The sequence below is a fragment of the Alligator mississippiensis genome, chromosome 13 (assembly GCF_030867095.1).
Source record: "Alligator mississippiensis isolate rAllMis1 chromosome 13, rAllMis1, whole genome shotgun sequence".
Taxonomy (NCBI): Eukaryota; Metazoa; Chordata; order Crocodylia; family Alligatoridae; genus Alligator; species Alligator mississippiensis.
This window is the reverse complement of record NC_081836.1, coordinates 5,089,070-5,110,457: the sequence shown is the minus strand read 5'-3', so window position 1 is coordinate 5,110,457 and position 21,388 is coordinate 5,089,070. Positions and strand designations below refer to the sequence as shown.

General features: G+C 51.0%; 2 protein-coding genes across 2 annotated transcripts in view; one reads left to right on the top strand and one right to left on the bottom strand.

Moving 5' to 3' along the window:
- The window catches only part of TMCO4 (transmembrane and coiled-coil domains 4), a 70,746-nt gene extending 68,331 nt beyond the window's left edge, over positions 1-2,415 (top strand). The window contains exon 14 of the mRNA XM_006275455.4: positions 705-2,415. Coding sequence (XP_006275517.2) covers positions 705-1,169 — 465 coding nt within the window. The 3' untranslated portion in view covers positions 1,170-2,415. The remainder of the gene's footprint in view (positions 1-704) is intronic.
- A 1,695-nt stretch (positions 2,416-4,110) lies between these two features.
- HTR6 (5-hydroxytryptamine receptor 6) lies at positions 4,111-21,297 on the bottom strand. The gene is made up of 3 exons (XM_006275462.4): positions 14,319-21,297; positions 5,894-6,052; positions 4,111-4,941 (listed from the first exon to the last, which is right to left on the bottom strand). The coding sequence occupies exons 1-3, from the start codon at positions 15,042-15,044 to the stop codon at positions 4,516-4,518; spliced, it is 1,311 nt and encodes a 436-aa protein (XP_006275524.1). The 5' UTR covers positions 15,045-21,297; the 3' UTR covers positions 4,111-4,515.
- Positions 21,298-21,388: the final 91 nt, after the last annotated feature.

Sequence of the window (21,388 nt, the reverse complement as noted above, 5' to 3'; positions counted from 1 at the left end):
AGGGCTGGAGTCCTTAGTGTTCCCTTGCCCTTCTTAAAAATGATTGGAAAGAGCTGTTTAAATAGTCTGGTTATTTTCCTCTCTCATATTTATTTGAGGGAGGGGTCTGATATGCCAGTCAGAAGAGCATAGCTCGTTAACAGGTAGCATCGCAAATTAGATAGCCCTGCCAGATGTATTCTGCGTCTGCAGGCTCAGTTCACTCTTAAAGCAGCATCTCACTGGTGCCAGGGAACAACTTCCAGCTACAAGCCCCTCATAAACAGGAATCGAGTCCTGCAACAGTCTGTCTCATAGAAACAGCTGTCTGCATTGTACGGCTGAGGAAACTGAGGCACGGAGAAGGGATGTCTTACCCCAGGTCAGACAGCAACCCAGCCCTCCTGACTCCCATCTCTGCACCTCAGTCATTTCAGTGCATGTCCTCTCTAATCCCAGCCAGCACTTAAACCTTAGAGGTGTGGGAGCAGTGGTGATGTGGGCCTGGGGCAGTGCAGGGAGAGTGCAGCAAATGAAAAGCTGTGCGTGACCAGGACAGCGATCCCTTGGGGTGATTCGTAGGGAACTGCTTTTTTCAGATCGAGTTCTCCCTGCTTTCTAAGGCTAAGGCAGGTCCTCCCTGCTGCCTCTGCTCTCCGTGCGCGGGGCTCAGCTGTGCTCCACTTGGGTTTTTCATACTAACAGGCTGTGGTTGTTCTTTGCAGGTCAGCGGACACCTGGACTACATGAAGCAAATGGACACTATCCTGAAGGCTGTGGGCATTAAAACCAAGGAGTGTCGCCTGGAGGAGATGGGGAGCACCAGCCTCTTCTCCAGCCAGGGCAAGAAAAGACAGGAGCCAGCAGACAATGAGACTCGGGGAGAGAACAGCAGGGTGGCAGAAGACGGTGCCATCAAGTCTGACCACTGGTCCTGGGAGCCCATAGCTAGTGATGGACTGTGCCCGAGTGGCAGAAACTCTCCCCTTACACACCCCAAGGCTTCCGAATCGCCAGTCTCGTCAGATGCCAGCAGAGACCAAAGCCCAAGCAACAAACCTTATTCGGCCAGCTCCCTGTCCTGCTCTGGTTCTTCTAGTCATGTCCTGGGAGAAATCTCCTGCCACAACCCAGACTATTCGAACAATAATGACATCAAGAAGCAGGCAGCAGACCAAAGTCTGGACTGAATCTGAGAAATCAACACTGAACAATCCCTTGCTCTTTCCTTGGTCACTGCTTCATGACCAGAGGACACAACCTGCCTAGTGCTTTGGTGCAAGACAGCCCTGGCCTACCTGGTTCTTCAGTGCACCCCTGGGCTGAGCACTAAATGCAGTTACTAGAAAACATGAGCATCTGGTTTCTGGCACAGCTAATAATTTCCGTAGGTCTGGCACTGTTGGGTTAAAGAGCCATTACAACCATTGAATAACCCTGGGCAATACTGGTTTTCAGTGGAAACTATTTGGAGATCTTTTTGGGAGTGTTGGAGTGGGAGGATGTTCTGGCAGGATCACAGCATCTCTCAGGCTCCCACAACACCAGGAGACTCCCAGCAGCTGGGCTGGAACACCAGCATGTCCAGCAGGGCTGGTCTGCTCTTCATTTTGCAGTTGCTTCTTCCCAGCTTCCTTACGCCACATCTCCTTACACTTCAGGGTAGGAAGCACCATCAGCCAGTGCTCAGAGGCTGGGATGGAAAAGCCCAGCTGGTGCCATTGCTGCAATACAGCCAAACTGCTCTAATGTACCTGAGAAAACCCCCCATGAAAGCCCACATGTTCCTTCAGCACTTCAGACCTGGTTTACTTACTCCCCTGCACGTCCAGTGGGATTCGGACGTGAGTTGTTGCACTCTGGCATTAGCTTCTTCTGCCTTAGGGCTAGCTCAGGGTTATGGGACCACGGTGGCATTGCTGTGCCACCCCCTCATTTTCTTTTTCCGTCTGTTCTTTGTGCGCACATTGGCAAGACAGGCAGACAGGAATAGACTGACCCTAGTGTTAACAGTGACAGAAACACTTGGGCCAGGTGCTGTCTCTACACTGGACTGCAGAAGGTGGAGCAGGATGGACACTGACTGCAGCTTAGAAGATGTTATAGAAACTGGAGCGTGGAAGTGGAGTGTCACTGGGACAAAGCCGTCGGAGCTGCTGTGACTGTCTCCTCACCTGACAGAGAGTCGGGTTCTCGGCTGCTGTAGATCAGCCAAGAGCCACAGAAATCATGGAGTTGTCCTGATTGGCACTAGCTGAGGTCCAAGTGCTTGTCCTTGGAGGTTACTGCCATGATCGTGGTAGGAAAATGCTGCTTCATGTTGTGAAACTTAGGGAAACCAAGTGATTGTGGCAGCATTATTAAAGTATCTTGGGGACCAGGAATTTGTCTGTGTGAAGAACAGCTTGTCACTTGGGAATTAAAGGGGTGAATTTGTTTTGTATCATTGTCAGGTTTTTTAAATGCTGGATCTACATGCACAGTGCACATAGATTCACCAAGGTGAGTCTCACCCACCTGTCATAGGGAGACAGGGATGAGGATACCCAGATTCATCCTCTGACAATGCGTGGCTGTAAGGGTTTAAGCAAGACACTCTCCAGACTGCATCGTATGTATGATGGAGAGAATAACACTGAGCAGTTCCCTGGCAGGTTTGAAGCTTCATTGCCTTTTGCAAAGTGTGTTGAGATCCTTGGATAAAACGTAGGGGAGCCAGGGCCAAGTCTTACAATCCAAGGCAAAGTTTTTTTCAGTGACCTAATAGACAGCAAAGCACCCATCCTTTTCTTTTCTGTCCTTCACATTTCCCTTCCAGAAATCCCCTTTCCCTCCAAGGCTTATAATTTGACCTTAATAAGAGGAACAAAATGAATCTGTATTTTCCCTTTCCAAAACACCGCCCACCCCGGACTTGCTAATACAACCATATGCTCTCTCAGACTGGGTGGAAAATGTGTGTGCTGTCCTCTGTGCTGTGTGTGGTGCTTTCCCCACCCCCCTTACTTGACCTGCTGTGCTGCTGAGCGTGACATCCGTTCCAACAACAGCCTTAAGCTGCTCCGTGCCGGTCGTGGTCTCCCACCCCCACCTCGAATGCAGGTCTGCCCTGGTTGGAGCACTGGAGCTGTTTCGTGCGGCAAAAACCAGCTCAGCAGAGTGGATCTCTGCACCTGGATTCAAACTGCAGGTGGGGTTTAGATCGGCAGAATGCAGCAGCCCAAATTGGACTGTGGCCACAGGACGAGCAAATGCTGCTCCTGGGATACATCACTGAACACAGCGGTGCCATCCACCTGTACCTGGGGGCACAAATGCTGAGAATATGTTTTGAATTGTTTCCCGTGAATTTGTAACTACACCCCCCTTCGTCACAACAGCCTCCACAAAGACAGCAGTTAGACTCTGCAAACAGTTGCCCACTGTTAGTCCAAGGATCTCAAGGCAGTTTGTGAAAGCAGGCGAGCACTATGATCCCTGCCTTCAGATGGGCAAACTGATGCACTCGGTATAGAAACACAGAAAACAAGGGCTGGAAGGGACCTCGGGATCATATAGTCTAGGCCTCTGCTCCAGGAAGAAGTGTGCCCCATTGCAGCTCCCACAGACTTCTCCAGCAATTAGGGGCGCTCAGCATCTGAAAATGCACATTCCCCACAGCACTAGTCTGGCAGCTGGGGCTTGCGGGGTCAGAGTAGCAGTCCGGCTTTTGCCCTTTAAAGGCTCACCCTCAAAGTGCTCCCTTTACTTGGGCTTTCAGAACAGAACAAGAGAATCCAGCATCCCGGAGTTTCCTAGACATCCTTCAAACCTTGTGTACTGGTATGAAAGGGACTGGCACGGAGCAGAGGCAGCACTGGGCTCTTCTTGGACCCCTTTGCCTGCTAGATCCAGTTCAGCTTCTTTCCCATCCTCTTCATTTTCACTGTGGGCTGATTTCAAATTCTACGTTCTGATCAAGAGAAGGGAAAATATCACCACTGTTTTCTTAACTTGGAGAAACTAAAAGCATCATACCCAGGCACTTCATGCCTAGTTCAGCCTCTTAAGAGCGCTTGGGCTGCTTTGTGGTTCACAGATAAGGAGTGGGGAGTAGCGGCAGTGAGAAAGCAAGTACAGAGAGACCGGCAATTCAGCAATAAAATGTGACTTCACCTTTTTAAACAAGCCCAAACTGTAACATGAAGAAATGGTTAGTGACTTCCACACGAAGAGGAGATACATTTCCCTTCCTGCAGCTAAGCTGTCAGAGAACCCAGTGATTTGTTTGCAGAGTGGCAGGGGGCTATATATCATGGTAAATCAATGCCGCGGTATGTCCATACGGTCCATTTTGGTTCAAGAGGTCCCTGTACCTATACGCATACATGCACACGCACACACAGCGCCACATACTCCTCCATCTCTGCCTTTGTCCTCAGGGGCCACACCATATTGCAGCAGGTACCATTAGGCAGCATATGGCTAGTTTGTCAATTGGGAGACCCTGTAACGAGCTCTCCCCAGCCGTCTTCTGTTCCCATCCAAGCCCCTCGGTCAATCCATGGGAGTGTTTAGCTGGTTGATCTGCAGCTCCTGGTCTGTGTGGTCCAAGTCAAATATGTTGACTGAATCGGCCCCCGTGACTGGGATGGACTCCAAGTGATGGTCTTTGCAGGCGGGCAGAAAGATGTGCTCGTTCACTTGGATGACCGAGTCCACAGAGTCAGTCTCGCCCTGCAAAGTGAGGACATTCTTGAGGGACATCCCCAGCCGCTGCCCACTGTTGGAGTTCCTCATCGACAGGGAGACGGCGCTGGGCCTGCGTTCCCACGAGCGCCGGCAGCAGGGCAGGTACTTGGCCATGGCTCTCTTGAAGTCCCTCATGAAGAGCGGGTAGATGATGGGGTTCATGGTGCTGTTGCAGTAACCAAGCCAGGTGAGCACGTCAAAGAAGCCGGCAGGGATGCAGTCACATACTGCCTGTGGGTGGGAGAGAGCAGAGATTAGACCAAGTCACTGAGGCCGTTTGCAGTGCTGTGGCTGCCTCAACCTTTCCCAGAGCTTTCTGTGCTCTGGGGCTTGGTTGTGCTGCCCTCGGGACAGTCGCATCCCAGCTCTGGCCTTTGCGGAGGGAGTTCTGGGCCTTTCCATGTGCCCCAAGGAGGGAAGTCCCTGTGGGGGACCATGGGAAAGCAAATGCAGGCAGCAGCCTGGGGCAGAGCTCATCACAGCAGGGGTGGGGGAAGCATCCAGGACTCCCCAGCTTCCTGCAAGGAGAATCAGTACAGGACAGGGAGCCCAGGAGAGGCCAAGCTCCCTTTCCAGAAGGGGCTGCCTCACTGGGTGCAGCTACAGCAGCAGGAGTGTCTTGGCGAAGCTGTCAGCCCCATGCGTGGGGAGCAACAGTGCTTCCCCCTCCTAGCAGGGGGAAATGAGCTTGGCTTTGAGAAGAGCCCAGCATGTTCACCTCACTGCGTGTTCCCAGCACAGAGGCAGGACTTGCACTGGGAGGGTGGGATTGAGCCAGTACGAGAAGCTAAAATGGCCTTCAGGAAGGCCCATGAGCAGCAATTGTGTGTCCTGCTTCCCCTGGTTCTAGCTCCTGGCCAAGCAGCCATGGCTTCCACCGGGCCATGGCTCCAGACATCCTTGCACAAAGGACAGTCCCTGCCCTGGGGAGCTGAGGGCTGGGTGTGTAGGCATCTCGCTCCCCACTGCCTTCAAAGCACCTTTTAAAAATGGGCCCTTCCAGCCAGAATCCACATGGGCAGGGATGGGAAAGGACCCAGAAGAAGGGCAGGGAGGCCAGTGACATTACGTGGGAGCCATGGACATTGCACTCATGTTTATCCACACTGCTCCTTGGGGGCTTTGCTCAAGGCGAGGGTGCATGTGACAGATAGAGGTAGAAAACAATCTGCCCAGGACTTACTTGTGCCATGTTAGACACAAAGAAGGGGAGCCAGGCCACGAAGAACATGCCCAGCAGGATGCCCAGGGTCAGGCTGGCCTTCAAGGCTTTCTTGCTGTGCTTATTGGCAAATTTCCTGCTCTCGCTCGTGGCCGCCGATTGGCTCTGGGCTCTGGAGACCTGCGGAGGAGGAGGAGAAGGAGGAGCAGTGTGAGAAGGAAGCCTCAACAGCAGGAGGGACCCAGTAATGCAGCCCCCAGCAAGCCTTGCTGCCTCGTCCTCTGGGGGGTTATCCAGGGGGATGAGGATGCACCGGGACATGGCTCAGACTCAACTCCAGTGGCGAGGAGCACAGTTCAAGGCACCTCCGCAGAATGCAGCTCCCGGCCGGACTGTCAGCACAAGCCTGATGGGCCCCTGGAGGGGAGGCCACAACACAGAGGGAACACGCTGTCCTGGCTGCAGGTGGACATGGTCCCCTGTGCTACAGGGTGGGTTTCGTGCCTCCCTTGCAGAACCCCAGGCTTGAAAAACGCTGAGTGCCCACAGCTGCCAACCGCTTGAATGGGATTTGCACTGAGCAGGATGGAGCCCTCTGACACGGACAGCAGGTGTGTGTTGTCCAACACTAGAGATACTACAGAGGCCTTGAATGGCAAATCAGACATCAGCGCGCTACCCCGAACACTCCCCTAGACCCTCTCCTTTTCTTAGCAGGGAAACTGAGGCATGGAGCAGGGGCAGGAATTTCCGAAACCCACAGTTACTCAGTGGTAGGATTTGGATTCACATCCACCCAGAAGTGCCAGGAATGTGGCTGCCTCGTGAGATCCCACTACACAGAAAGAATGGGCAGGTAGCATGTGCTGTCTGAACCCCGCTCTCAACCCCTACCCGCCAAATTGGGGTGAGGTGGCAAGGGTGCTACAATGCAGGGGTGACATCCCAGTGGTTGCAAGTTAGAAGCTACAGCAGTAGTGCTCACCGCAACGGCCAGTCATTCCAATGAATCTGCAGATCCTGCTAAATACCCTGTCACAAGGACACAGGAAGGAAGGGAGGACCCCCCAGACTGGCCCAGCAGTGAAGGCTGTGATTAAAACTAGAAGCGCCAAGAAGAGGAAAAATTCTACCCACTAAAGAACGGCCTTGGTATTGAGCCCCTCTTGTTACTGCGAAAATCCAAGGAAATCAATCGCTCTCCAGAAGAATTTACTGGGAAGCAGCTTAGCCTCATGGTGCAGCCACATCATTGCATTTTTAAAAACAGGGTCCTACATATTTCAGTTCATAAACACCAGGACTGGCTCTGGCTTCCATCTAGCTCAGCAGTCACAAATTAAATCATTCTGCCAGCATCCTGGCTTAATGAAATAAGCCACAGCTTGCTGATCAGCCCTCCCTTCCACAAAGAAATTCCCATTACCAATGTAACACCCCAGTGGCTCTTTGCTTTGCATCTCATTTTTTTGGTCTGCTGTTTTATTCCAGTTGAGTTGAGGCTGGATGCAAATGACGGCTCCGCTGCGCCAAAGACACGATTCTTTCTGCAAGAGACCAGCTCCCATCCCTCAGCCAGGCCTATCTGAAAGCCCCATTTCAATGCCCCTGGTTTAACTGGGAGTAGGATGGTGGCTTTTGACAGGTCCTTGCTCAGCGAGGCAGCTTGAACACAATCTAACCCCGAGCACCTGCTTCAGGCTCCTTGATTTCAAACTGCCGCATGCCCCGGTCCAGTCTGCGGCCTCCCTGCTGTCCGTGGTGCTGAAGATTGTTCCTTCCCACCCACCCCCACCCCCAGCTGCACAAGGGACGTTGCTTTTCGGGCCTAAATTCAGTCCATGCAAATGCTGATCATGCTCCAGCAACCATTCTGGGCCAGCTCTTTAGCTGTGTGATTTATGCAAGGGGAGGATCTAGCCCTGTGCTTCCCAAACTTTTCCTTAGCATGACCCCATTTATGGTCCCATTTCCTCAACATGGCCCCTCACTCCCAACCTGCCCCCATAACCCTGTCTGCTGATGTTGCTATCCCATTTGGGGTTGCGGCCCCCCATTTGGGACCTGCTGATCTCGCCCTTTAAATGTGATTGCTCGTGGAGTTTGATGCCTCAGAAAAGGCACCAACATCGATATTAGTTCCTGCTCCTTGTTCTTCTTCCTAAACTACATGACTTCTCATCTCCCACAAGTGTGTTGGCTGGGTCAGTAAGTCCCAGCTCTTTATGTGAGAGAGAGGGAGGGAACAACAAATTAAGTCCAGGTATTTAAAGGCAATTAAGTTTGTCTTTTCCCTGTGGGATCCAGGGTCAATAGAGACTATTACTGAGGAATTAAATCTGTTTGACTTAGCAGCAATTACTTTTGCCTGCAGAAACAGATTATGAATGAACTCAAATTCAGCCACATTTTGGTTATAAAAATACATGCAGGGGTTCAACCACTCACTCGGAGAAAGGAGGTATTCAGCCCATAATTGCAAGCAACTGACAAAATATTGGAGGCAGAATAAGATTTCCGAACAGGGTCACGTTCTAGTGTTTCAAATTCTCTGCCATTTCACATGCTTTCTTCCCATCTGTGTGAAGTATATCACATGCACGCATGCACACGCGCACACACACACACACACACACACAACTAGAAAGGCTTGTGATTGGGAAGACGGACAGGACTAGCTATTGTGTGGGATGGCACCATTTGTGTGATAAATCCCATCCATTTTTGCACTACTGACCAATTCCATCTACCCATCAATTCACTTCCAGGTCTGTTCAGGCTACGAATTTCCCAGATCTCTGAATGTACCAGAACAGCCGCCATTGCAACAGCGGGGAGGAAGCCTGCTAAGAATCTCCTGCTTTTCAGCAAAACTGTATTGCAGTGAGCTAAGCGGGCACATGGTCAGCATCTAGGCCTCGGTGGCATGTTTGAAGTCCAACATCTAGACACTTCAGGATAATGTCTCTCTCAGAGAGAGAGAATGATAACTCAAGTACACTTCCCAGTGGCCAAAGCGTTCCCTGCTCAGCACACTGTTTGTGAGGAGTCACCATCTCTTAGACCAAGAGACCCTTCAATGTCTAACCCAGGTGTTCTTCATTTCAGTTCCCATCTAAATTTTAAGCTGGACAACACTCCACATCCCCTCAAGTAGGCCTCTCTTGGAGTCTGGCCGTAGGCTACCGCATAAAGGGAGAAGGCAGCTTCTTCTCTTGTCCCATTTTAAAACCAAGTAGCACCCTCACTGCATCATGTATGAAGCCTGCTCCCAATCCTGTGGTAGGCCAGCTCTGATGACACCTACTGAACTAAGGGATCCTGAAAAGAAGATTGCCTCAATTCTGGCTTAGGCCTGCATGGGGCACTGAGCTGCCCAGGCACATCAAGAGTGGGGCAGATCTGGGCATGTGAAAAGACACCTGGGGAACATGCCTATCAAACAGGAGGCGCCTGTAGAGTTTCATAGACTTCATAGACATTAGGGCTGGAAGGGACCTCGCAAGATCATCAAGTCCAGCCCCCTGCCCAAGTCAGCTGGGGTCAAAGGATCCCAGCAAGATAAGCATCCAGATGTTTCTTGAAAGTGTCCAGAGTAGGTGCTTCACCACCTCTGGGGGCAGTCTATTCCAGATCTTGGGGGTTCGGACAGTAAAGAAGTTTTTCCTTATGTCCAGCCTGAAATGGTCTTGCAGGAGTTTGTGACCGCTGGAGTTCAGGCACCCACAGGGGTGGGTAGCAGCTAAGGGTGGATGTTCACAGCTGCAGTTCTGGACTTTGGCACTTTCGTTCTGCCGAAAGTCCTCCTTTGATGCTGAGACCTTTCACACACACGTGTTGCTGAGGACATAGTGCCACATCTGGGTTCCTCTCGCTACTTCCACTAACCCGGTTCCAGGTCCTAGTTTGGCTACTGCATTTCTTTTAGACAAGTTGGTGAATTAAGTTCCCCGGGCAGGAAAGGTAGCAAGTGTCGTGACATCTATGAATCTATGAATCTGGAAGCAGCTGAGCAGGGAAATCTCTCTTACGTTGTATTTCAGTGGCAGACGTGAGGATGTATTATTCGTCTCAGTGTTCAGCACCCGTCACAAATCTGGTGCACGCATGGCCATCCAGTCCCTACTCACAGCAACTACTAATGAACCCAGCTCAGAGGTTAATTAGATTTCTTGACAGAGACAAATAGGGTGGTGCTAGTACAGAGCCCAGCAACAGCCCTGCCACTGCAGCCCAGGGCTGAGTGGCATATACTAAAGACACACAGCAGAGCCCAGGGGGCTTTGGATAAATGGTTCCCACTTGCCTTTAACCCTCATCCAGCTCTCCAGCACCGGGTGCCTTGTTTTTTGCTAATTCCAGCCTGCCAATGTCCCGCAGATCCCAGGAGATAGCAACAGGGGAAGGCTCTTTCTAAAAGGGGGAAGAAAGTGGTTTCCAGTGCTTTGAGGCTCCTGTCATTCCCTATCCTTTCCCTGCCACCAAGCCGCACCAAGCAGAGCGGCATCAAGCTCCATGCTCCCTAACAATGGGCATGACAGCTTCTCCTCCTCCTCATGGTTATTTTTGTGACTGCTGTTCCCTTCTCCACAGCTGAACAAGCAAGGGGGCGAGAGCGAGAGAGAGCAAGGCTCTTTCTGGTCAGCAAAGCTCCTTGGCACCCCCAGTTTCCAAGTGAAATCTGGCCTGCTTCTGCAGCCCCAGAAACCTCAGGGAGCTGCCCCATGCGAGCAGGGGACTGGAAGAAGGAGAGGGCCAGGACTAAAGAGTCCCTACTGCCTCATCTCAGGACAGTTGGGCCCTTGGGTGCCATTCCCAGTAGTCACCAAATCACTGTGCCTTTGTTTCCCCATCTATAACAGGGGATTTTGAATATTCAATCCCCGAGGAGTCTTGGAGATATAATTAATCAAGTGCTTTGAGATCCTTAAGTGCAAGGTGCTGTAGACATGCAATACACCCCCCTGGCGGGGTTTCAAGGTGCCCAGAGAGAGAGTGGAGAGAGATCTGCAAGGTTCATGGTTGGCGATCCTGGTTTTCTCTGATTTAAAAAAATCCCCAATTTTTGGGTTTAAAAAGAGTAACCCTAAATCCACATTTTTCTGTGCTTTAAATGAAATACTGCCAATATATAGATATAGATAGTGGTGTTTCATTTTAATCATGGAAAAATGTGGATGTGGGGTTACTTTTTTTTTAACTGAAAATTGGGGATTTTTTTAAATCAGAGGAAATCAGGATCCCTGCTCATGAAGGATGTTTTCCATTAAGCTATCCTCTATTTTTTGTCTCTCTGTAACGAGTGCAGTCATTCCTGGAAGGGGCTGGGATGCCATGCGTTGACCCCAGCACATTTTGGTCGTCATGAAGGGGAGAAAGATTAAAGAACTCACTCGTATCTGAGAGAAACCAAACATCCAGCCCGGAGCAGCGAGCCAGGAAGGGCCTAAAGTCAGCAACAATTACATTTGCAATGAATCCAGTGTGCAAGTCTCTGTGTGTTTGCATGAAGGAGAGAGAGGGAGAGAGAGTCAGGACAATGTCTTTAAAGCCCTCCAGATCATTTTTCCTCTTCCTGATTTCTAAAGTCTCAATCATTAGAAATGAAGCTGTACCTTCTTCAGTCCTAGATATAAATAGTCCAGCACTGAAGCTAAGACGCTGAAACTAGGGGGATCGACACACACGCACACAGACAAGGACATTTTTCCAAAGACATGGAGGAAAACTGGCTGCAGAGGGACTCTTTGCCCAGTTACACCAGTAAATCCAATACAGTTTCCCCACTATAAAACTGGTGTAAGGGGAAGGAGAAATCTTCATTACTTCCCTAAGGACCCTTTCAGCTAATAAAAATCAAACCAATGCTTGCCGTTGGTCAGCGTGGTGAAGGAGGTTTGGGTCCAGCAGAGCAGGTGCAGGTCACCCCATACTGGTTTCAATCTAGATAGCATCAGGGCCAGCTTCTCTCACCCTTGTCCATTAGCCCCTGTCCCCCCAACCCAGTGTTGTCTGATTCACCCACATCCCATCCTGCATGGATCCTTCACTTGGCCACGATAAATAGTGAGGACATCACCATACCCCATGAACTGTACCTTGTCTTTCAGGACCAGACACAGTAAGCATTTGAGCCAAGGGCCCCACTGCACGGAGGCAGTCCCTGCTTTTCAGACAAGAGCAAAGAAGTGTGGGGAACCTCCACCTCTTCCCACCTCCCCTGAACTGGGGAGGGACTAACTGGCCTTGGTTTCTCGTACTCCTTCTGGAGCCTGCTTCAGGTACAGGTGCAGTGTCATCTGCTGGGCCAGATCCCATCACACCTGAGGCACTGGGGACAGGCCACTGGGCAATCATGATGTGGCCAGGAAGGCACCACAGAGGCTGGAGAGCTGCCCACTTTTGCACTGGACTCCCATCGGTCTTCTGAACCATCATAGGCTCATCATATTATAGATACGCACACACACATGCACATGGTCAAATATGGGTCGTTTGCCCCTCGTTACAATTCTCACACTGTGGACACACGAATGAGTTTGCATGAGGTACACTGCTTGGCTTGCAAGGTAATCTACCTCACACCTATGATGAAGTAAAAACACCTGGGTTATTACCACCCGTCTGCTCCTCAACAATAAGTTCACACCTCGCTTACCCCAAGGTGCCTTGTTCTCCGGCCCAGGCCCTCAGGCACGATGAATGAGGTCGTGTGGGCTCAGCCAGTGGTAACGAGGCTAATGAGGGTGGAGATAGAAAGCCCACATCTAGTGTCTCATTACTACAGCTTGGGTCTGATCGTGTGAGGTGCTCAGCTGTGTCTAGGCAGCGCTGAGCCCTACCAACTCACATCACAGTCAAGGGCAGTCAGCACCTTCCTGGACCAGGCCCTCATCAGCACTTTGCAGTGCAGGCACTAAAGTATCAGGCCCCCCAAGGGAGTTTTGTCAAGTTTTCCTGCCTGGAGAAGTGAGCAGGGGTGCAGATGCTGCTCTGCACCTCACCTGCTCCTGCAGTTCTTCTCTTCCAGGCCCTACGGGGCAATGGGGACCCATTGCAGGCACTTGGGAAAGCAGGGCACTGCAGAGAGATGTCAGGGAAGCAGCAACGCAAAAGGCATTTGGGCTGGACTAGGTGGCCTTTAATAAAGCCTATGTCTACATACCACTTTCTCTCTGAGGTTATCAAAGGCAAATCAGGTTATCACCATCCCTGTTTTACAGGGGCGGGGAATGAGCAGTGCAGGGAGAGAAAGTGAGTTGCCAGAGTCTCTCAGCAAGTCAGTAGCAGAGCTTGGGATGGAAGCAGACACCTGCCTCTCCGTTACCCCTTTCCCATGACCAGAAAATCAGCATTGCAGTGAGCAGTGCCACAAGTCCCGAACACCAAGGGTGTGTATGTCAGGAGGACGGCAAAGGCCGGCGGGGCTGCAGAAAGAAACCTTGACCAGGTTGCCTCAGCTTGACAAACCGCAGCATACTTAGAAGACAGCAAAGAGCCTCCACCCACCAGGACTGATGGCAGGGAGCACCCCCGAGGCCCCTGACACCACCGCAGCAGCAACAGACACCTTTCCACCACTCTCAGGAGGTGCTTTCTCCTCGGGTTGCCCCTGACCAGTCTGCAGGTTTGTTTCAGAGCCCCCGGGCATCATTCACCGGGGACAGGCAGAGCTGCAGGGCAACTATTCAAAGGCCTGGGGTGGGCTGACCAAGGGCTAGGGCCTGATCCCAAACTGCCACTGAATCAATGGGTGTCTTCCTCTGCTGGGATGAACTCCTGGAAATAGCAGGGTAGGAAAGGGGTAGAGCGGAGAGCTTTTTCCTAGGAGGAGATTGAATAACAACCTGCCCCCTTCCCTGAAACAGATAAAGGGAAAGGGGAGAATTTTCCTGGCTTTTTCCTTTCTCTACCTCCTGTCTCAACAGCCTTAAGTTACTCTTCATTCCCTGAGCTTCCTGCTTGCACCATAATCAGCCTCTCTAACTTTCCACTCTTGAGATATAAGTGCCTTTGCAGAGTTCAGGGGGGAAATCAGGCTTGTCTCGGCTAAGGAAACCACTCCAGCTGCTGACTTCTGTTCCTCAGCGCTGCTTCCAAACTGGCGATGGCTGCTGCGGAGGGACAGACAGACAACAGGTGGGTCAGTCCTGACAGTCCCTCTCCTGCCCAGACCGCCTGGCTCTCACCCTACCAGCTCCCCTTTCTCCACTACCAGCAGTCCAAGGGAACAGTGCTCCCAAGGTGCAGCTCCTACCAGCACGAGCAAGTCCATCCCTTGAGTGAGTCTGCAAGCCATCAACCTCCTGCAGTCCCCACGACTGTGGATACTATAGCAAGAGCCCCAAGCTTTCCCAGGAAGGCAGATCTGCAGGGATTGTGGGTCAAGTAGACTCCACTGCCTGCACCTAGGAAAATCATGCCCCCACACATCAAGCCTCCTTACCTGTTGTGTGGGATCATCTGAAGTGGAGGTCACGTTGGTGGTGAGGGACGCCACCTGCACCGCTTGCTTCCTGGCTGCCAGGAGGATCCGGCAATAGGTGAAGGAAATAGCCACGGATGGGAGGAAGAAAGTCAGGCAGGAGGCTATCAGGGCAAAAGGCAAGCTGACCAGGAGCCTGCACTGGTCCTCTTCCATGTGGGAGGTGATGTTGAGCGGTGTGATCTCAAACTCCAGCTCGTGCCACCCCATCTTGATGGGCAGAAAGGAGGCCAAAGCGGCTAAGGTCCAGGTCGCAAAGATGAGCCAGACGGCCCTGCAGGAGGTCATCCGCAGCTTGTACTTGAGCGGGGAGATGATGAGCAGGTACCTGTCGAGGCTGATGACACACAGGTTGAGGATGGAGGCGCTGCAGCACATGATGTCAAAGGCGTACCAGATGGAGCAGAACTCGCCCTCCAGCACCCACCGGCCGTACAGCTGGTTCAGCATGGCCGGCGGCATGACCACCAAGCCAACCATGAGGTCGGCCATGAAGAGGGACACCAAGAAGTAGTTGGAGGTGTTGCGCAGGGAGCGCTGCGTGAAGATGAGCAGGATGAGCAGGAAGTTCCCCACGGCAGTCAGCAGGATGATGAAGCAGAGGAAGGCGGCCACCCAGCTGCTCCCGCCGGGGAGAGACCTTTCCCCAATCACGCTGGCATTGGGGCTCCCAAAATCTTCTTCCATCGAGAAGGCTCACGGGCTGGGTGATGGCTGAGGAGGGGGCACCGGCAGGTTCCTCGGGGCTGCTCTGGTGATCATTGCCAGGGCTGGCTTTTAAAGTGCCATCTCCTTCTTTTTCCCTCCTTCCCTCTGTCTGTCTTTCTCTCTCTCTGTCCTCCTTTCTTCTCTCCCTCCCCCTCTCCTCCTCCTCCCCCTCCTCTCTCTCTCTCACTGGCAGTCGAGGCAGAGCGACGTTCTCACGAGCAGATCAGCAGAAGAAAGGTTTCCCCATCATTCACGCGGAGGCATTTCCTAGTGACTGCAACCCTATGGTGTGTCGCTCCCCTGGGGAGAGGCCAGCAGTGGGAGCAGATGCCGGCAGCTCCTGGCTCTGCTTCTCTCTCTCCCCGCAGCCCTGCTTGCCTACCTGTCTCTCTGTCCTGAGGTATTGGGGTTTTGGGGTTTTCCTCCTTAGCTCCTGCGTGGCTAAAATCAGTGCTGCTGCTGCTGCTGCTGCCTTCAGAGAAAGCAAGAGTCAGAATAGCCCTGATGCAAGGGGAGAGAGATGCTCCTACGGGATCTGGCTGGTGGGAGCAAGATGCAGCATGCAAGTGCATTTGAAGGCAGCACGGGGGTGTCTCCCCTTGGACAGAGGTGCGTTCAGGGCATGTGGGGGTGGGGGTGTATGGTGCCAACCAGACTTTTTTTACCCGCTGCTCTGTGACTGAAAGAAATGATGCAAAAATGCCAATCTCTCCTCTTAGTATCCTCTCGCCTTTCTTCCTCCCCCGCCTCTCCTCCTCCCTACTCTTGCTAAGGCAAACAGTGATCTGCTCTGAACTCTGTAAAGTAGCAACAGGAGAGCATCCTTAAAGAGACAGCAAATGTTAGCTGTCCCCTCCCGACACACACGTGCATCCTCTCTCTCTACCCGGCCGATGTTGCTGCGGAGGGAAATCTCATGCTAGAGGGTGAAGGTAACATCAGGGAGCATGTCAGCAGGTCTGAGGCACGAAGCCGCCACGCAGGGCCGTGATGAATAGTGAAGATGTCACCATACCCCATGAATCTGGGGGCCTGGTCGGCCAGCCAGGATGTCGAGAGAAATAAAATGCTGTGCCTGATTAGCCAGCCTCTGGGCTTTCAGGACAGCCACATGAGGGAAAAGGGCTTCCCACCACCAACCGGCCAGGCTGTGCCACCAGGTCGACCTGCTGGGAACCAACCTAGCTAGACACTGAGGGTCTGATCCATTGCAGAGTCTCACTGACTTCAGTGAGCTTTGGATGTGTGCCCATCGCTGCGGCACTGGAGCACCAGGAATATAGGCCGTCAGGAAAAGACTGAGGTCCCGGACGAACAGGGACCCATGAAAATTGGTGGGAGCCCTGTTCATTGCATCCTCAAAAAGCTATACTGACCAAAGCCCTGAATCTTGTCTCTGTGTCCATGTGGGGAGGGACAGGGGCTGAGGGGGATGTACTGTTGTCAGAGGCAAGCTAGCACTAGAATAGAAGCAAAGTGGTTTTGAGCCCTTTTTAAAGATTATTTCACATTTCTTGGTTACTGTTTCCCTTACCTCCCCCATGCCTCCAGGCCTCAAGTGCTGAAAATAAACACAAGTTAAAAAATGAGCTGGTATAAAAGCACATGTAGCTCCACTGAAGCCACTTTACACCAGCTGAGGATCTGGCCCCAGGAAACAAAGTCTGCACTTACAGATGGCACAACTCCCGAGCTCGCCAGGTGGGAGCTCGGTAGTCTGGCCAAGTCACTGCTACTCTGTACTCTGACTCTATTTAAACTTAAATTTGCAAAGGAGAGCAACTGTATGGAGCCTCTTTCATTTCAGTGGGGCTCATTTTGATTGCAGGGGCCCATCTGGCTGCTACCAAGGCAGGCACAGAGCCTTTAAGACAGGGACTGACCCCAGCTAGCTTACAAATGCAGAGGCATGCTCATATGATCTCTTCTGCCTTGGTGGTTTTCAGCTGCTCCTTCATATCACTCCTATTATTAAGCCCTGCCTGTTCAGCTGCTTCTAAGAAATTTAATTAGGCAGTGTTTAATTATCTAGCCACTGGAAAGAATGTCTTCCTGGGATTAATACTGGAAAAAGAATGATCATATTCTGTACTATTGCAGCAGCGTGGGCTAGAGTCATGCCTTTTTGTCCTCAATTGCAAAAACAGTAGGGCGATGGGACAAACTGCCTAAAGAAGTCACAGAATCTCCTTCACTAGCAGGTTTCAAAAAAAGGTCAGATAAGCATTGGCCTGGGATAGTTTAGGATAAGTGCATGCTGCATTTGTGAAGGGGGTTGGACAAAATGACCCAAAAGGTCCCTTCCAAGCCTCTGATAGTGGTTAAACACATGCTGCTCTTTTGGACAACTCCACTTTCCCAAGAGCAGTCCACACAGCAGGGAATGAATGAGACACCGAGACCTTTTGGGAAATGTGAAGAATTATATCCAGGTGAAAAGCACTACAGGTTACTACTGATATTGTGGTTATTCCTCACGGCAGTAACGACAGAGCACCTGGTACATGCATTTAAGTGGACCCAGGATCACTGGCTGAGGATAGACCAACCATGTCACAAGCAGGAGCTTGGAGTTGGACTTTTATGTCCATAATTAGGGTCTCGAGTCATCCACCTGATTTTCCAACGTGCCGAGCTCTCAGAAGCTCCCAAAAACATCAGCTAAATTACACCAATAGAAAACCTGGGTGAGTGGCATCAGAATCAGCCCCAGACAGTTTAGGTGGTTTAAGACTATTCTGTTAAAAATGTATAGACTTGTCATAAAGGACCAGATTCTCAAAGGGGCTCATTATCCCCAAACTCCCATTGAGAACCAAGGTGACACCCTAAACCCAGCTGAGACCAGAGGAGTGGCTGGATGTTGCATTCCTTTAAGAAATCTGTCCATGAGAAGTCAATAGCAAGTAGGAAATGAAATTAAGGAGCTTTTTTTCTAGTTACTCCGCCATGAAATGTCCTCTGCTTTAAAATACAGAGATCCCTCTCCTTAACTCAAGCAATTTTCAATTAAAGCCTGCTCATTCCAGTGCAGAAATTGCCTGTATTTATCCTGGAAGTACTTGAATTCTGACACTGAGCCCATTAGGTACAAGAGCAATACGATGGGTTCATCCATCACTGATCAATAATGCAGGAATGTCTTGGTGCCCTGCTGGGAAGGGGAGCAGGAAGGAGGGACAACAATTAAGCAGCAGCCCTGGAGAGAAATATGCTGTGGGGGGAGGAAAGGGAGGGAGAGAGAGGGTGGAGGAGAGGTTGGACTGACTTAGGGACCCCTGCCAGAAGATGGTGCAGCTAGATGCTGTCTCTTCCTACAAAGATGCTGTGTGTGTTTCTCAGCTCCAGAGCCGATTTCCAAATGTTGCCGGCTCTCGAGGTGATCTCTAAGAACTAACAAGCTCAGCGTTTCACATCAGACTGACTGAGCCAGCAGGGAGATTTAGATGCCTCATTCATACTTGCTATTCGAAGTATCACCCTCTGCCGAAAGGCCCTGGACCCTGCTGAGGACAGCCATGGAGTGTTGTATGGATAGGGTAAGAATTCAATTTACCACGCATGAAAGCACAGCATCATGAGGGAGACAGAAATGGGAAGGACAGTTGGATATTCCCAGACACTAAGCGCTGATCGCCAAAGGAAGCTTTTTTTTAGAACTGCCGTTGTAGCAGGAAACCTTTATTTCCCCATTCCTCTCTGTGCCGGGAGCAAGGAAAGGTCCCACAGCATCAGGATTAGTCAGTCTGACTAGGTAAGCCCCGAAATATCTGTAAAATTGTAGCAGGTCTCTGTGTCTCAAGCAAGTTAAAGTGAGGCAAAGTTTTGCCGTACATCAGATCATCTGCAGTAACTGTCCTGTCCCTGCTCTGTGGTAAGTAAAAGTGAAACCACTATAGGTCTGCTCTGAGTGAAATGGGAACGAGAAGTTAGTACGGTGGACAGCTACCGAAGAGCAGCTGCTTTGCAGTAAATCCTTCTTCCCTTTTAGCTCACTGTAATTTGTTTGTCCACCCCCTCAGTTCTCTCTTGTTAAAGAAGATCCACAGCACCTCGCTTCTGCTAGGGGTAGGGTGGAGATAAATGCATTACACATGGTGAGCTCCGAGGGTACCACAGCAGTGGGGGCCATGCTAGTCATGGGGACACGCTTGAGATTGCCACTCTGAACCCACATCAGTAAGGGCTGCAAGTCTGAACCTTCTGCCTGTTTGGGGCCTATGTAAGAAGAGGTTGGTGCCCCCAGTTGGCTTCCCACTGGCATGGATCATACCCATGTTGGTATTGCCATTGGTAGGGATAGGCCACAGAGAGTGAGCTCTTCTTCCCCTCCTCAAAGTGGTCCCTGAAGCAAGTTGGAAGCTCCTTGGCTGGTGGAGGAGTCAGACCCGATATGCATCCATGAACCTCAGCTTTCTCTCTCAGTCAAGTGGTGGAGGGAGTGGATCACATGCTGGGTGGGAAGAGGACAGGACTGTTCTTCCAGGAGCTGTGTTGACTTTCAATTGGTTTCATCTTTAGATCCTGCTGAAACCATCACGAGTGGCACTGCCCAGAGTTTATGGAAACAGGGCAATTGCTGAACGCAGTCACCACTTACACTGTTTTCCTGGAAATCTGCCTGGTGGTGCTAATAAAACCCTGCAATACTTAGCACGTGTTGCCATTTCACGTGCTTGTTTTTGCCCAGCACCTCGTGACATCGGGGAACGTGCTCAGAAAAGAATATGATCTGTGACATACTTTTCAGTGGAAGAAAAAAATCTGCTGACACCTTGCCTATTGGCTTTTTACCTGTATGCAACTACAAAACACCTTGTAACAGCAGGGGTCAATGATTTCTAAGGACAGACACTGTGTTTGAGAGACGCTGGCCTAGAAAATTTCTTCTTCCGGCAACACCTTCAACTAAAGGGTCATGTCCCCATCAGTTTTGAAAAGCCTGCTGACCTACTTTCATGTGATATTTAACAAGCCTCTGTCTGGGTTGGGTACTGAATACACTAAAAGGCTGGCCAAACCAAGCCAGGAATCCATACTAATTTTTTTAAGTGTTGCGTAAGGGTGAGGTTAGAAATTACCATCAACACGCAGTGTGAACTGCTTTTGGCCATTAAATGCAGAGTGAAGCCTGTTTGGAGTCTGGACTAGCCAAGCATGAAAAAAAAACTACTTAGGGAGTTTTAAAGGGCCATTAAAATCAGAGTTGGAAAAGGCCCATTAAGATCTATCCAACTTCCAGTTTATATGTGGATTGCTTTCTGATGTGGACTCTCCACTGCTCTGTTCCAACATCTCACCCAAAGTGACTTCTGCCAGTTCCTCTGGGAAATAATCCCACAACTTCACACCTCTCCCTGGCAGGCAGGGCTGCAGCTGTGTCATCATGTGGCTCCTCTTTTCATCCCTTTATTCCTGAAGACTCCCTGCTCTCGAACTCCTCCTCTGTGCTCTCCTATGCCATTGGGCAAGCACTGGAGAAGGGTGTGATGCAAAGAGAGCAGCAGGAATGTAGTGGGTGTTACACAGCAGCCACGCATGGTACGAGGACAAAATCCCATCCCCATCCCCATAAGCAACTCACTCCAGGGGGAGGCTCAGATGGGAAGGTGTGGTCAGCTGCTTTTCAAAGCACAGCCCTTCGAGGGGTTGATGGCAACAGGTGGAGAGGGTATCCAGCAACCCCTATTTCTTGCAGGGTCAGTGCCCCTCTGGTTAAATCCTCCCTGCCATAGCCCTATCCCTTCAGAAACAGGTGCCGTTTGCAAATAACCCACTGATTTTTGGTTCCCACCTCTCTTACCCTCAAGGGAAGATGTAATAAACAGCGTGCTCATCCAGCAAAGAGGCCCGGCCCTTCATGAAAGCTTTCACTGGATCAAGGGTGGCATCTAGTGGCAAGATGGGTAAACCAGCTCAGTTTTCCCTGGGGATCTATGTGTGTTGGTCCTTCTCTTGGGAATACCCATAGTATTGGGTATTCAAACTTCAAGGTGGAGTGAAGCGTGTTATCAACTATTCCCACCCAGGCTAGTAGCTGACTCACTCTGTAATCGTGTCTTACGGCTGCAGTTATTCATACATTGCTATTATTTTAAACAACTTCCACCAGCAGGATAAATACAGCGGAGGTATCCCATGCTGTGTGGTGCCCACATGCCCTGGCCTGGTCTGCGTCAGCTTCCATTTGGCTCTAGCTTGGCTGGGAATAGATTCACAGGGCCAGACAGATACCCATGCAGCTCCTTGGGCATCAGTTGAGAAGTATACACTCAAACCAGGGTCATATTTTGTCCCAGATGAAAAAGCCACAAATAGATGAG

Bases quoted from the DNA above. Each gene is read 5' to 3' on its own strand.
- HTR6 (XM_006275462.4), bottom strand. From the start codon at position 15,044: ATGGAAGAAGATTTTGGGAGCCCCAATGCCAGCGTGATTGGGGAAAGG. The intron at 6,053-14,318 runs GTAAGGAGGCTT...CCTCCTCCGCAG, and splicing joins CAGATGATCCCACACAACAG to GTCTCCAGAGCCCAGAGCCA. The intron at 4,942-5,893 runs GTAAGTCCTGGG...TCCCACCCACAG, and splicing joins TTGTGTCTAACATGGCACAA to GCAGTATGTGACTGCATCCC.